The sequence below is a fragment of the Gobius niger genome (assembly GCF_951799975.1).
Source record: "Gobius niger genome assembly, chromosome: 24".
Lineage (NCBI taxonomy): Eukaryota > Metazoa > Chordata > Actinopteri > Gobiiformes > Gobiidae > Gobius > Gobius niger.
Genome location: NC_136875.1, coordinates 6998319 through 7015356, shown reverse-complemented (window position 1 = coordinate 7015356; position 17038 = coordinate 6998319). Strand labels below are relative to the sequence as shown.

Below are 17038 nucleotides of genomic sequence, written 5' to 3'. Positions count from 1 at the left end.
AGTAGTAGTAGTGATAGCGGTAGTAGTAATAGCAGCAGCAGTAGTAGTAGTAGTAGTAGTAGTAGTAGTAGTAGTAGTAGTAGTAGTAGTAGTAGTAGTAGTAGTAGTAGTGGTGGTGGTTGTGGTAGTAGTAGTAGTGATAGCGGTAGTAGTAATAGCAGTAGTAGTAGTAGTAGTAGTAGTAGTAGCAGTAGTAGTTGTGATGGTGGTAGTAGTAATAGCAGTAGCAGTAGTAGTAGTAGTAGTAGTAGTGGTGGTGGTGGTGGTGGTGGTGGTAGTAGTAGAAGTAGTCGTAGTAATAGCAGCAGCAGCAGCAGTAGTAGTAGTAATAGTAGTAGTAGTAGTAGTAGTAGTAGTAGTAGTAGTAGTAGTAGTAGTAGTAGCAGTAGTAGTTGTGATGGTGGTAGTTGTAGTAGTAGTAGTAGTAGTAGTAGCAGTGGTGGTGGTGGTGGTAGTAGTAGTAGTAGTAATAGCAGTAGTAGTGGTAGTAGTGGTAGTAGTAGTGATAGTAGTAGTAGTAGTAGTAGTGGTAGTAGTAGTGATAGCAATAGTAGCAGTAGCAGTAGTAGTAGTAGTAGTAGTAGTAGTAGTAGTGGTGGTGGTGGTGGTAGTAGTAGTAGTAGTAATAGCAGTAGTAGTGGTAGTAGTGGTAGTAGTAGTGATAGTAGTAGTAGTAGTAGTAGTGGTAGTAGTAGTGATAGCAATAGTAGCAGTAGCAGTAGTAGTAGTAGTAGTAGTAGTAGTAGTAGTGGTGGTGGTAGTAGTAGTGATAGCAGTAGTAGTAGTAGTAGTGATAGCGGTAGTGGTAGTAGTAATAGCAGTAGTAGTAGTAGTAGTGGTAGTAGTAGTGGTGGTAGGTGGTGGTGGTAGTAGTAGTAGTAGTGATAGCGGTAGTAGTAGTAGTAGTGATAGCGGTAGTAGTAGTAGTGGTGGTAGTAGTAGTAGTAGTGATAACGGTAGTAGTAGTGGTGGTAGTAGTAGTAGTAGTAGTGATAACGGTAGTAGTAGTAGTGGCGGTGGTAGTAGTAGTAGTGATAGCGGTAGTAGTAGTAGTAGTGGTGTTAGTGGTGGTAGTAGTAGTAGTGATAGCAATAGTAGTAGTAGTTGCAGTAGCAGTAGTAGTAGTGGTGGTGGTGTTGGTAGTAGTAGTGATAGCGGTAGCATTAGCAGTAGTAGTAGTGGTAGTACCAGCTGTAGTAGCATGGTTATGAAGTACAGTACACAACTTGAATAAATATGAATCTTTATTTTTGATACATAAACCTTTGGGGGGAAATTGTAAAAACTTTAAAATATAATATTTTGAGCTCGGAGCCCATACTAAGTACAAATATAATTTGACATGAGGAAACATAAACAACAATCTCCCAGGTTATTATAGACAGTTCCTTCATAAAAAATATATTTCGGTGTAAAATATCTCCCGATGGCTTTTTTTTTGTGTATTTGTGGAGGAGTCCTCGGTTTAGTCCCGGCTCTAAATGCGGTTCACTAACACCCAGTTGATCCAGTCAACGAAGTTCTCCACGCGGGTGTAGACTCCGGGGTAATAGGCGTGCGCACAGCCGATGCCCCACGACACGATGCCCTGCAGCTTCCCATTACAGATGAGCGGCCCGCCGGAGTCGCCCTGGAACAGGACAGAAGATTTCACAGTAAAGCTGAGCACACACTACGCCGAGTCGTCCCGAGTCGTGGCTATTTGAAGACGTCCCTTAGTATGTGGGGGGTTAACCCATTAAGGCGAGACACTGCAGGCGAATAGGGAAAAAATGTACATTTACAGATATCAATTTGAAACTTTTGCTGTAGATCACTGGCATAGATGTGAGAAAAAAATGCATTGCAAGTTTTCTGTCATTTTATCTTTTCATATAAGAACAAGGTGTTTTATGCCTAAAAATGCCCCAAATTTCCCATATTTTCGGCGACGAAATCTGAATAATGGATAGAGCTACATTCAAATTTATGGTTTAATTTTATTGATGAATGAGTTGCCAAGACTTTTTCAGAGGGGATTTTGGATTTCTTGTTTAGTTTTAAAATAAGCTGTTCGCCTTATTTTTTGACATTCAAAACTCAATAAATGGGGCTTAGGGATTAGATAATAAAAAATCCCTCTGAAAAAATCTTCCAAATATTGTTCAGTCCAAGGCTGGAAAATGTGAAGTCTTTAGGTCCGACTGACGTGGACATAGTGTCGCCACAATGACAGAAAAATGTGTTTTGAGAAAAAGGCCCTTGAAATTGCATTCTCCCATATAAGTCTATGGGGGAACATTGAATCAGCGCAATATTTAAACATGTTATTGTGAAGATTAGGTATATTTTCTGTTTCCGGGTGAAAGCTTGTATGTTCAGAGACCAATTTGGCCAAAAAACCTGAAAACTGAAAAAATTTAGTTTTGCCTGTAGTGTCTCCCCTTAAGCTGTGGGTTTATTATTTTGTAGGTCAGACGCCGTGAGTGACAGTAACATGACGCCAAATAGTGAGCCTTTGTTTCCTGTTAAAAGGCTGAGGCCTCACTGCTCTACAGTCACAGGCCGAGAAGTGAAGAAGGAAGTCGTGGAGATTCTGCGTTGGAACGTTACACTTCTACTGGATGTAACAATGAAAGATTAACATTTTTAAGCCCGATTTTGGACGCACAGGAGAGGCATGGGGGATTTTACCGTCCCCAAAGCGAACACACAGAATGCTGCTAGTCTGATCAAGTAAAGCTTAGCACACACTACGCCGAGTCGTCCCGAGTCGTGGCTATTTGAAGACGTCCCTTAGTATGTGGGGGGTTGACCCGTTAAGCTGTGGGTTTATTATTTTGTAGGTCAGACGCCGTGAGTGACAGTAACATGACGCCAAATAGGTAGCCTTTATTTCCTGTTAAAAGGCTGAGGCCTCACTGCTCTACAGTCACAGGCCGAGAAGTGAAGAAGGAAGTCGTGGAGATTCTGCGTTGGAACATTACACTGCTGCTGGATGTAACAATGAAAGATTGAAATTCAAGCATTCCTTTGAAACAAGTATGAAAATCCTGTTTTTGTATAAGAATGTTAATTATTTATTATTTATTACAAAAAAACTGCTGTAGAGTCATGTTTGTCCCAGTTCCTCTGAGTCGTGGTGCAGCAGGACTGATGTGGACAGATGTTACAGAAGAAGTTCATGAGGTTCATTTCTTCAACACAGTTACTATAGTAAATTGTATTTATTTATTGATCTTTATTTAACCACGATAGTCCCACTGAGATGAAGAATCTCTTTTTCAGGGGACTCACATGTTTTTAGTGGTGGGGGGAACCGGAGTACCCGGAGGAAACCTACGCAGACACGGGGAGAACATGCAAACTCCACACAGAAAGGCCCCGTCCAGGTGGGAATCGAACCCGGGACCTTCTAGCTGTAAGTGCCGCCCCTTATATTAAATATTTTCTTCAAAGTAAAAGTACATCTACCACTGTCCTGTCCACATCGATCATGGTCCACTTGACCCATCACGACTCAGTGGAACCGGGACAAACATGAATCTTCACCAGATAATGTTTATGTAGATATTTTTTCAACCTTTATAAGCATCAATTGTGTGATTAAAAAATGTTTTTAATTAACTTACCACATACTTAAGTTTTAAATTTCACATGCATGTATAATGTTCTGTCTAAAGCAGAAGCTCCATGACTTCCTTCTTCACCTGTTGCTCTGTGAGAATTTAGCGTCACATTACTGTCACTCACGGTGCCTGACCTAAAGTCTTACTCTGGCGAAAGTAAATTCACATTTACAATGAGAAGGTTGGGATGGCGCCCCCTTGTGTTACCCTGCATCCAAATGCCCGGTCCATAACAGCGGGTCCTATAAGGGCTTACACATTTGAAAGAGTTAATATGTGTTATAATCGTGTAATGTGGGCAGCAGAAAGACGTGACTAGACTCCAATCGCGGAAATTGATTTTTAAGCCCGATTTTGGACGCACAGGAGAAGCATGGGGGATTTTACCGTCCCCAAAGCGAACACACACTGCTTGTCTGATGTACAACTGCTGGTTTGAGCTGTACAGGAATTTCTAAGTGGTTTTATATGTTTCCCGCTCTTTCCATGCTTTGTCTTTGTTTAGAGAGATGCAGGAGATCACTGTTCACTCATGAACAGTGATCTCCTTAATTAAAAGAAGAAAAAAAAATCAGCCGATATTTTTCAAAATCGGACTGATACCGATATGGGGAAAAAAAGACAAATATCGGCCGAATATTGGCGGCGCTGATATATAGACCATCCCTAGTTTAAAGGCAATGCTACCAAATAATAGAAGATAACACATTACAACTGTGCTAAAGTCTCTCCACTGGCCTCCTGTTGAGTTTAGAATCAAATTTTAAATCCTGCTTCTCACATTGACAGCCACAAAGGGTTTGGCTCTGATCTATCTCCAAGACGCTATCATTCCATATATTGATTCCTCGAGTCTTCAAAATCACTGTAGGAGGCAGAGCCTTTAGCTACCAAGCTCCGGTTTTATGGAATAAACTCCCAGCTCACGTTAATGAAGCAGACACAGTCCCTAAAGGGGGGGTATTATGCAAAATCGACTTTTTCAAGCTTTACATCATGTTATTATGTCATTCCCTCATTAAAAACATGCCTGAAGTGTTGCCTTGGCACATTCACGTATTTTTGAGTAATCTGTAAAAACTCTGATGGCGGCCATTTTAGGGATAGGTTTGCCCGAGTCCTCCTAGGAACGCCCCCACCTCCTGGAGACGCCTCCGAGCTTTCGTCACCAGCCGAGTAACCAACCACTGCTCCTCAGCAGAACCCCCTCCCCACTGATGCCACAGACAGCGTGTGGAGGGGGCGTGTCTGAAAGGGTCAGAGGTTCTTAAAGAGACAGAGGCCTATTTCAAGACATTCACTACAGCCATTTTGAGATTTTGAGAGAGACATTTTATACAAGGCAGTTATTCTAATTTACTGCATTTACAGACCAACAGAAGGTTTGGTCATCATTGTAGTGTGATATAGACTGGTGCTATGTGATTGAAAAAAGCATAATACCCCCTCTTTAAGACTAGGCGCAAAATGTACCAGTCAGTTAGGGCTGCAACGCTTAGTCGGCATTATCGATAATGTCGATAATAAAAAAAAATGTCGACACGTATTTCTCATAATCGACGAATCGCTTTCATAAACCACATGCACGAGTAATTAAAACGTTTCCGTTGACATGAGACACCTGTCCCAGTGTGAAAAAACCCTAAGCCTGAATCATGCATTATAAATATACTCTTTCAGCTTTTCTTACCTATACATTTGCTGCTTTGGAGCTAACTAATCAGTGTCAGGTGTTTTATTATGTTATGCTCAAATTAAAGGGATATAACGCCAGACTAACAAGATAAATGTAAGTGCCCTGCCCCTGCTCACCTGACAGGAGTCCTTGCCGCCCCGCCATGAGCCCGCACAGATCATGTTCTCCGTTACTCTGTAGTAGAAGTACCGGCAGCTTGGAAAGAGATCCACAGAAACGGAGCGCAGATTGGGAGACAGGTTGTAGGACCAGAGTGTGGTGACGCCCCACCCGGACACACGGCACTTGGAGGGCAATGTGAGAGAGGTCTGGCCCATCATCATCATCGCCGGCAGAGGAGCCAGTCCCACGGCAGAGGTCATGATCGCCGGCGTGTGCAACTGAGAGGAGGGACAAGAGGTTTTACTGAGAGGAAAGAGACAGAGAATGATCCACGTGCTCAAAGTCAAACTGACTGTGGGGAATATAGCTGGCGGAGAACGCACAAGTCTCCTCTGATCAGGGGCGTCGGACTGGAGGGGTAAAGGGGACTGAGTACCCAGGGCCCAGAGCAGGGTAGGGGCCCTCAAAAATGCTGCAAAAAGCGTTATGTAGTGTACTTTCTAAGTTTCCTCATAATTGATAACTGAACAACCGGGCTGAAATACAATGGTTGCTACACAGAATTTTGCACAAACAATAATGATAGGATGATATCTCAGGGCCCTGACACCCCTTTAAAAACTTGATGAGGTGGATTCTGTAATGTAATGACACAGAGCTATGAGGAAAGACAGATATTAGTCTGGCCTCGCTCTAATGTGCTTTTATTTAACACTAGCCTGTTCTAGCGGACCTTAGAGGAAACTTTCTGTCATAAATGACAGTTAAACATGAGGTGAGGCGAGTCCTGCCTCTGCCTGCTCTGAGACGAGGATGGTGCAGAGTCAGAGACTGAGCTCCTTCTCTCCTCGTTTTAACCTCTAAAGTTTGTCTTTCCTCATAATTATTATAATTGAGCCAACAGGCCAATATTGTGACAAAAGCCACAGGTCGCGCACGCCATTTTCGCCAAATTAATTATGCTAATTAGCCGCGCACATTTGAAGACACACATTATAAATGCGCAGCTTTGGAGACGAGCTAACGTCGTTCTAGTGAAAGGTGGAGCTCGTGCCATTTAGCCTATTCCAACGTAACTTCATAGAACAACAATTTACTGACAATACACTTAAAGGTACAGGCTTCAAATATGGTGAGAGACTAAATCAGGCTGAAGCCCTTGAGTTTTATGTTCAGGCCTGTGGGCCACAGAGACATCATACAGTATCATCATTTATTGTAAAATAGCATTTTAATGCCTATTTTAAAGTTTTCTCAGCACAAATATCCCATGTCCCTGGTGCAGTCCTCCTGTTTAATGTGATCTGCTAATAATCATTATGCTCTACCTAAAACTAGCCATTTTAATTGGCCCAATGAAAGTAGAATATGCCACCCGAATCTAAATATCTATGTCACTACAGGATTAAAGTTTTTCAATTTCTGTAACTGAAGCCAAGTCAGATGCAATTTCAAGTCAAACATTGATAGTCAAACAAGATAGTTTGTACCCAGGGCCCAGAATTTGGTGCTACGCCCCTGCCTCTGATGCATTGGACTTTGAATTGGAACAGGGCTCGTGATGACGCTGCACAAAAGTCCACGAGCGCACAAGTCCACACAAGTACACAGATTGAGAAACGGCCCGAGAGAGAAAAGAGATAGCACAGAGATCTTTTTTTTTTTTTTTTTTTTAACCAGACCATTATTTAGTCCGTCAGAAAAAATATTTTACATTTTCACATTCACACCTCGAGCTATTTACAAAAAGTTTACAATAAAATAAAAAAAGGTTGAAAACAAAGCTGTCCAGCTCTGATTGATTGGAGAAGATCTGCGGTGCCCCTCTCCCCTCTATTAAGGAGATGTACTCCACCCGTCTCACCCACAAAATCGCCTGGGACCCTTCGCACCCATCACACAGTCTCTTCAAGGTCACGCCTTCAGAGAGGAGACTGCGCAATCTACGGGTCAGCTCCAGTCGACTGAGGAACAGCTTCGTACACAGGGCCATCGGGAAGCTGAACTCCCTGAACTGACTCTGCTCCTGAACCTCTCTCCTCCTGCTCTGGTACCCCTTCCTCTTCGCTCTACCACTGGAAACACCCTCCGAACCCGAACGGACACACCTCACCTCCGCGAACCCTTTCATATCGTTCACTGTAAAGACTCCTTCAAAAGAGCCGGATCGTTCGCGACTGACACATCACTAGAGGTTCAGGGCCTGCACCATCAGTCTGTGTAAGATTTTCCAAAGGGAACAGTCCAGTGAGGTGGAGACAGGGCTGGACAACAGGGGGCCTGAGGAGCTTTCCAGGTTAGGGCTAGGGATGACTGGGAAGGGATCTGCAGAGTCAGGGGACATCTCGCTGGAACTGAACCTCCTCAGCATAGTCCAGTCAGGTCCTGTGAGTCTCTGTCTCCAGTGGGCCAGGAGACCGCTCCACTTTCCGCACCGGCTTCCGGCCCAGGTGAGCAGCCGAAGCTGGGGCGTTGTTCAACTGAGGTCCTGCCCTCTCCATCAAATGCTCTAGTGTGGGCAGGACAGTCCAGGTGGCTGGACAGCAAGGACGTTCTCAGCAGCCAGTGCAGTGCGATGGAAGGCTCCTTCTGCTTCTTCTCTTCGCTCCACACTGTCAGCAGACTGCGGTAGAAGGGTGGCAGGGCATCCAGTCTGTGATCAGTAAAGAAGAGAAACAGTCCCATGCCCCCAGCTCGCTCCAATGCGGAAAACACCAACAGTCTCCACATCAGCTCTTCTGGACCTGCCACCAGCCGCTGGAAGAACTGCAGCCTGAAGGCGGCCGCCCGACTGGCCAGTAGTATCAGTCCTTGTCCTCCTTGCTCCCCGGGAAGAAACAGCACCACCTGCGGGACCCAGTGCAGTCCATCCCGGAAGAAATCCACCAAGATCGTCTGCACTGTGGACAAGAGAGAGGCAGGAGGGTCCATGCACCGTAATTTGTGTCACAGAGCAGAAGAGACTGGATTGTTGATGACCAGAACCCTCCTTCTAGAAGACATCTTGGGCAGTCACCACCTCCACCTGCTCAGTGGCCCCAGTTCTTTTGAGCATGGTCAGGATGAATAGGGAATACCTATTCATTGGCCACTTGACCTCTAACTTTAAGGAGCAGTCTCTTTTAAACGATACACGTCCTGATCAGTGAGAACCAGAGGTGGGAGACTCCAGTCTAATGACTTGAGACGCAATTTTCGGGACTTGAGACTTACGCCTAATTGATCAATGCTCCAGAAGACTTAACTTGACCTGGGACTTGCTGTTGGTGTCTTGAGACTCTCAATAGCTTGCTGTGAGTTATTTCTTTTAGTGTAGCTGTGGTTTGTTGCGTATTGAAAAGAAAATGAAGAGTTGCCTCTTACACCAGTGAGGAAGGGCGTTTCACACAGGCTCTAGTTAAGTAGACCTAAAGGGGTTCTCCACCGGAGAGTGGCACTTTTGGGTCAGTGTATGGATGTAACGATTCACGGAAGCCGACCTTGGGCTGAACTACTCTCGCATTCATGCCTCTTTTTTATGCGAAGGAACAATGAATAAACACTGCATGAGGACGTCTGAATTACTGCTCTGACGAGGCAAAATGGATCAACTTTATATCATTAAGGTACATCTCTCTTCTGCCCATTTCCCTTCCGGCTGCACAGAAAAGCTTTCCTCCCCATGAGCCAATGCAGGTCATTTCTCCTCGCTTCGCCTATCAGCCTCATTATATTTAACTACGAGGGAGAGGAGTGACCATAGAGAGTTTGTTGAACAGCTGATCGTTGTTACGTGGCTGTTGGTGCGACATCTGGTGCGAGTGCATGTGAACACGGACTGAACTAATTTAGAAGAAAATACAGTTAAAACTAGGGCGATCTTGGGTGGACCCATAAGGCACTCCAACATGTGTGAAAACGCCTTTACATAGTCAAGTATTGTATGCTACTAATCTACTGAGGAAAAAGAGTAACAAAGCTCATGAAAACAAATGCTGATCAGAATGTTCTATATATTGATAAGCACAGAGTATCGGCATATCGTGAGGTTATCGTGAGCCATGTGTCAAATCGTGTCACACGTGGAGGTTCCCGCCCCAGACCCGTAGCAGTAGTGGCAGTAGTTGCAGTAGTATTACCTGTATCATCATGATGTCACTGTCAAACGTCCCTGAATAGTAGTTGAAGTGCCTTATGATTCGACGCACACTGAAGATCTGCTGCATGGATTCAGTCTTCTTGAGGTTATGTTTTCCCATAGCCACACTGATCAGTATCGGCCTGCAACGCACAACAACACAGGTCAGACATGTTTGTACAAGCTCTCAGTCATAAGAGCTCTCCATAGTGCAGGGAAAAGTTATGTCGTCAGTTTGGTGTCTCATCCAAGAATTGGGGTTTTTGAGCAAGTTGGCAGTGGGTTTTTAGAATAAAGATGGGAGGCACCATTACAAGTTAAAACCGTCCGAGGATTAGCATTCATTAATAAAAAGTCATGTCCTTTTCTGAGGCACACTGATTGACTTAAATCGTGTCTAGCAGTGCGGTCTTCATCAGGGACACTTATAAGACTATTTTGCCTATCTTGTAATCCATACATCCATTTTCTTCCCTTTAATCTGGGGCCGGGTCGGAGGCAGCAGTCTGCGCAGAGATACCCAGGCTTCCCGATCCATGCACACTTCCTCCAGCTGTTCTGAGGGGACCCCAAGACGATACCAAGCCAGCGCAGAGACATAGTCCCTCCAGCGTGGGTCTTCCACGAGGCCTTGTCCCAATAGGACATGCCTGGAACACCTCCCGACCAGAAGGTAGCCAAAACAGATGCCCGGGCCACCTCAGCTTGCTACTTTCAACAAAGAAGCAGCAACTCTACTCCGAGCTACTCCCGGGTAACTGAGCTCCTCACCCCACCTCGAAAAGTGTGCCCAGCCACCCTGTGATGGATGCATTTATATTTCGCCAGAAAATAGCTAAAAAGAGTGAACAATTGTGTTGCCCAAAAGATTCTATTTTCCCCCTCGGCGAAGCCACGCCCCCTTCTATGAAGAGATGCCGTCTGTATCTATGGTGAGTTCCATTCGGACTCCATATCTCCAAACGCGGAACTGAAGTTGTTTGGTGTGTTGCTCGTGGGACTGTTCTCCGGTGTAACACACACCTGCTAAGTGTGGTGTCGATGCAGACTCGCTGAGAAAGAGCTTTTCTCCCACTCCCCCTCACTGAGGGGTCCATTTCGGACAGAACTCCACTCCACGGGCACGCGCAAATTGAGTGTTAGGGGGTAGGGTGAGGGAGGAGGGAGCGGTTTCGGAAAGGCCCCAGGTCGTCGAGGCCTCTGCCTTCAACCACTACCCAGTCCTCTCTACACCCGACCCCTACGGGTCCTCTGCGGATGGTGGCTCCACAGGAGGGTGGGCCCACGTCATCCCTTTGGGATGTGGCAGTTCCCGGGGTCGATCTTTTAACCCATGGTATTTAAATCATGATATTTATGATTGTCCTGGAAGAGCACCTGTCTGCAAAATCCTTTGCTTACAATTTGAATGTAGAGTGACTCACGGTCTCCAGCAGTGGGCGGCAGAGAGCACCCATTGCTCATGAACAAGCGTGCCGCCACAGAAGTGCTGCCCAAAGAATTGAAGCGAGGCCTGGTAAACTATACTGTTCGGAACAACGACCTGCCCACCGATGATCCGCCCGTCTTCATCAATCTCATCCACCGACGCTGATGAAACTGAGCACAAATGAGCAACAGAACAAAGGATTAGCAGGAGTAATGGGGTTCTTCCAAACTATAGAGTTCGGGAATGTGACGTCATATCGCTAAGCATTATGGGATTAGCAGCAATTGTAAACTAATGGAGATTTTAAAAGTTACTGTTGTTTGTTAGTTTTAAAAAATACTGCAGTTATTGTTCACAGTAAAACACTTGGACACTGCAGTTTGTCAGATGTGTTTAAGCAGTAACTCAGCAGCTAACGGAGCTGTTCCACGGCTATTTTCACCACTTTTCATACTGTTTTTAGGTAATGTTAGTCAATGGAAATGTATGCTAACAGCTGCAAAGATGGCGGATCTCCATGGTAACTGGAATTTCCCAAACTCTATGCATAGACTTTTTATATGCATATATTAGTTTCAATTCTGATTGTTTGGGTTAGAGCTTCTACAGACACCCAACACCAACTGATACAAGCCACTTCCTCAAAAATGGCCTGTAGATTATTTATTGTCTAACTAAAATCCCTGTGATCACACCACAGTTGCATGTGGTATTTATGCTTTGATTTAAAAAAGAGTGTGTTTGCTCAACTCATTCTGAAACTCTACAGTTAAGGAATGTCCATAATATAGATTAGGTGGGTGAAAGTTATATTGAAGAGACAGTGAGTGCAAAAATAGTCCAGTTCAAATATATTTGGAATCGATACTTCATGGGCATGTCGGATATCTGATCCAGTATCTGTATTGCTATTAGTAATAATTAGTATAATAGGGTTATAATTTACTCACCATTAGTATATACTATAAGGAGAAGGAGGGTGAGATGCCAGAATTTCGGGGCCTTCATCGTATTTGTTACTGAAAAGAAAAACACATAAACAGAACATTACGATCAAATTCACAGGAACAAACTTTTGTCACTAAAATATGTCGACCTTTGTTACACCCCTCATGCTGTTATTGACTCAGTGTTAAACATCATGGGTCCAAACAACGGCGTGCCAGTGCTTTCGCCGGTACCAACCTGAGCGGGGCAGATGCATGGCTCAGGGCTTTGACAGTGAGGGCCGAGTCACAGTAGGGCCATTTACGGGGGAAAACGCAGGCCCAAGGCGGCGTTGGACGAAACATTTGCATGAACTAGTTAGCACTGACTTTTATTACTTGTTTGAACTTGTTATCGCGGCCAAATATTAATAATGCCGGAGATGGAGAGCAACGAGGAGCAACAACCGCCAACACAGAAGACCGAGTGAGCAGGAAGTCAGAGGCCAAGCAATACACAGGAAATGCCATTTATCAGGTGATGGCCGGCACACACAGCCAGTCACCATTAAAACTATAAGTGGCAGTGCCCAAATGCAGGCATACTGCCACACAAACAGCAGATCAATCATCTATGGACAAAACACTGAAGTCACCCGCAGCTGCTGCAGGAGCCGTGCTTGGTCTAAATGGACCGTAAGAAAGAAGGTCTGTGCTGAACTTGGGCACGATCTTTGTGTAATTTAAGCCACAAATGTATTATTCACAACATGTTTTGAAACGGAATTGGGCTTACTTTTAAAGTATTTCCTTTCAACTTTTACTAATTTCTTACACTTTAAAGTTCTTTGACCACCACTGCTTCAACTTCATCATCTTATTTCAACAAAGGTCCAGTTGCACTGGTTTATTTGGACTCTTGTATTAAATATCCTGGATGATTGAAATTCACTTTAACCAATGTTTTTCTGATGAAGAAACAGGGTCTATATTCCCTCAGAGAATTTCATTCATGAAAATGTGAGTAATCCTTTAGTTTTCCTTTGTGCTGGGCAGATGTTATTTTGAGAAGTATATGAAACATTTTCTTGAAAATAACAAATGACACACACGCAGACACTCCTTGCACACTGCAGCACACACACTCAAGCAGCCATATACACAAACACACACAGAGCTCTCTCTGGTATCGATTCAGTATTGGATACGCACAAAGACCAGACAGGTACACATCATCCATCCATCCATCCATCCATCCAGGATGGATGGATGGATGGATGGATATGAAAAGTAAAACACATGATTCTCAACTGGTGGGTCTGGACCCAAAATGTGGGTTGTGGAACCCTTTTCAGTGGATCACAAGCCTTTCCCAGAAAGCATTTCTCAACGTTTAGATTCAGATTCAGATTCAGAAGACTTTATTTCTCCTCGAAGGGCAGTTCATTTGCGGCTTCCCAGCCAAACATTCGTCCCTCTCATCAATACAGTAGCCGGAGAGAAACACCCCGGAGTCTGTTATAATGACTTCTGTAATTGTTAATGACGAAGGATGTGTGGGGAAACAAAAGTATTCTGCATTACACTTAGTAAATACAAGTGAAGTCCTCCATAACACTCAATCGATTTTCTGTTTTGCGGTCGCGCTTTACTCTGATGCCCTCCGGGAGACGATATGTCCCCCCCAACAGAAAAGAAACCGCTGTTCAACAGGTCTTGTTTTTCTTTTTCCTCATCGTCACTGGCTCACTTGTGCCCTGATGCACTTACAGTTTATGACGTATGTATTGAATGTGGTTGTATGTGTCTCATTTTTATCGTTTTTTATGACCAAAGAACAAAATGGTCCTTTGGGATAAATCAAGTTGTTTGATTTGAACTGAATATTTGAGTCATGGTCTGTCATCCTATTGGTGGGTTCCAACGCCATACCAGTTGTGAACCCGAAGTTTTTGGATCGTCTGATTATTGGGCTATCTGATTACTAGGGGCCGACCAATAGGCGAGGTCTTCATGGCGCTGACATTGCTGTAATACCCCCCCCTGGTGGCCAAGGGTGACTCCAAAAGACACTTGGTAAACAGGATTCTTATGGGACTTCAGACCCCAAGAACGGTTTAAAACCCTGGCTGCAAACAGATTTTTCACTCTAAAAATCACTATGACCCATGTGACCACACTGGGGTAGTGAATATTTTTAACCATGCTGTTTTACATCCACCCGAAATAGTGGAAGAATTTTCAGTGCATTGACTGGCTCCAGTGCCTGTCAGTCAATCTCTGGAGCTCTGTGGAGGCTCCGTCCACCTGCTGCCCTTTTAAGGAACAGGCTGCGTAGGAGGTCTGTGGTAATGATTACAAAAAATGACTTCACCCCCTTGTGATACTACAAAAATGAGCAATCAGAACTATTCATAAGGTTGGATACCTTGAACACACAAATATATTGTTTTTACAAAGTAACTCATGGATTTAATCGATTTTCATACTGCACAATTAGTGTATAAAGCTAACCATGGACCGGGACCAGCAAATATTCAAAAACTGTTGATAAAAAGGCTAGCTGTTACAATTTGAGGGGATGTGGTCCACTTAAAGTACCAGCTGTTAGTACCATGAGGAACAGTATGTGTGTGCCTGTGTGTGGTGTCAGGCTCTGGAACAAACTGGGAGCTCAACTCTAGCTGTGGATGAATGTCCTTGAAAATGGAAATAACTGCAGAATATTCTATTTATGTTTTGTTACTGTTACTGGCAAAGGATAAGGATAAAGGCAGGCGAGACATGGACCAAAAGGACTCAACTTACAGCGGAAAACATATGTTGACATACACTTTATAAACAGATACATTTGCATTATTTTCTCACTGTCTGACATGAAACCAGAAATATTTTTTTTGGGGGGGTCAAGTAGAGATTTAATTTATTTCTATTTTGCTAAATTCCAGAAAAATGACAGATAGAATTTTTTTTGAAATGTTTTTGTTACATTTTACAAAACAAAAAGTTTACATACATTTCATTATATTTGGTAGCATTGCCTTTAAACTGTATAACTTGATTCAAACGTTTTGAATATCCTTCCACAAGCTTCTCACAACAGGTGGCAGGAGTTTTGGTCCATTCCTCCAAACAGAACTGGTGTAACTGGGCCACATTTGTAGCCACCTTGCGTGCCTATGCCTTTTCAGCTCTGCCTTTACATTTTCAACTGGATTGAGATCAGGACTTTGTGATGACCACTTCAAAACATTGACTTTGTTTTCCTTAAGCCACTTTGTAACCAGTTTGGCCGTTTGCTTTGAGAATTGTCCATCTGGAAGACCCATCTGCGCCCAAGCTTTAACTTCCTGGCTGATGTCTTGAGATGTTGCTTCGATATTTCCACTAGAGTTCTTTCTTCATGATGTCATCTATTTTGTGAAGTGAACCAGTCCCTCCCGCAGCAAAACAACCCCACAGCATGATGCTGCCCCCGTGTATTTCACAGTTGGGATGGTGTTTCCTCCAAACGTGACAATGTTCATTGTGGCCAAACATTTTTTTTTTTCCATCAGGCCAAAGGATATGTCTCCAAAAATGTAAGTCTTGATCCTTTTTTTATTTGCAAACTCCAAACTGTCTTTTTGATTTGTCTTTTGGAGTAAGAGCTTCTTCCTGGCAGAGTCCCCTCTCAGCCCATGTCGGTACAGGACTTGTTTCACTCTGGATAATGACAAACTCTTCAGACCAGGTTCAGCATCTTCACCAGGTCTTTTGCTTTTGTTCTTGGGTTGATGTTCACATTTCAGACACAGCACGTTCATCTCTGGGACACAGAAACCGCCTTCTTTCTGATCTGTATGATGACTGGACATTTACATCATTGTTTGAACCAATGAACCTGAACCTTCAAGTGTCTTGAAATTGCACCCAAGGATGAACCAAACTTGTGCCTCCAAGGTCATGACATCGTCATCTGGGCTTTCCCAAATTGTTCAAAGGTATAGTAATCTTAGTGTAAGTAACGAAAAAAAAAGTAACAAAAACATTTCTAGAAAATTCTCTCCCTTTCTTCTGGCATTTGACAAATAGAAATAATTTGTCAAATTTGAATTGAGCTAAAGAAAATAAAAGTTTATTCTATTATTTATGACAGTGAGAAAAAAATGCAAATGTGTCTTTTTGTAAGGTCTATGTAAACATATGGTTTCCACTGTATAGCGCTTTTCAACCTTTATCAGGCCCAAAGCATTTTACACTAAGGAACCAGTCACCCATTCATACACCAATGTACGCAGACACTGGAGGCAAGGTGGGTGAAGTGTCCTGCCCAAGGACACAATGACAGTGTGCTTTTGCGGGACGGGACGACCCGCTCTACCAACTGCGCCATCATTGCCGACAAGGGCCCACAGGGTCATTTATCTTCTTGATTATAGTAAATTAATGTATTTACTGCTCAAATGTACAAAAGGTGCTAACAAGCTAAAGCTTCTGCCTACTCCTTTTGAGCATCACATCCACGTTATTTATTTATTTACTTATGGACCTGCGCATGCATCTTTCTTTGGCTTTGATTACTTTTGATTACTGTGCTATGTAGAACTTGTGGAACTCAGATGCTCAATAAAAAAAGATGAATTGAATTGATATTAGGCAGTCATGTAAGTTTCACAGGCGACTTGGGACCATTACTATGAATGGGGCTGAATAGATAGTCATCTATTTCTAATTATTATCTATGGGCCTGACCTATAGGGACTTTTGGGGTCCGATACCGATATGAAGGGTTTGGCATGGCCGATAGCCGATATATTGACTGATATTCTAATAATTCAATTTGATGTTTTTTTTTCCTCATATCATAGTAATGTATTCAATCATAAAAAGTATCTAGAAATATCTCTATTAGAGGTTGATCAATGCGGGTTTTTCTAAGGCTGATGCTGATATGCACTGCTGATATTTATGGCCATATTGTTTTTAAATGTCTCGTGTAATCCTGTGTATGAAGCTGTGACAGAAGGCGCTGTATATGAATTTGTAGTAGGTACTTCAGAGGGAGCTTGTTTGAAAGACAAAAAACATTAGGTTACAAAACATTAAAGTCTTGGTCTCTTATGATTCTTAAATTATACGCAAAGTCTTCAACAATATATATAAAATAGGTACACAAAC

At 43.4% G+C, this 17038-nt stretch overlaps 1 protein-coding gene across 1 annotated transcript; it reads right to left on the bottom strand.

Moving 5' to 3' along the window:
* Positions 1-1477: 1477 nt before the first annotated feature.
* On the bottom strand, positions 1478-12156 carry LOC306982492 (trypsin; the record flags this gene model as incomplete). The annotated part of the gene is made up of 5 exons (XM_079582427.1): positions 1478-1630; positions 5421-5684; positions 9525-9666; positions 10948-11122; positions 12138-12156. 5 exons carry the CDS (start codon positions 12154-12156, stop codon positions 1478-1480), a joined length of 753 nt encoding a protein of 250 aa, XP_079438553.1.
* Between the last annotated feature and the right edge of the window lie 4882 nt (positions 12157-17038).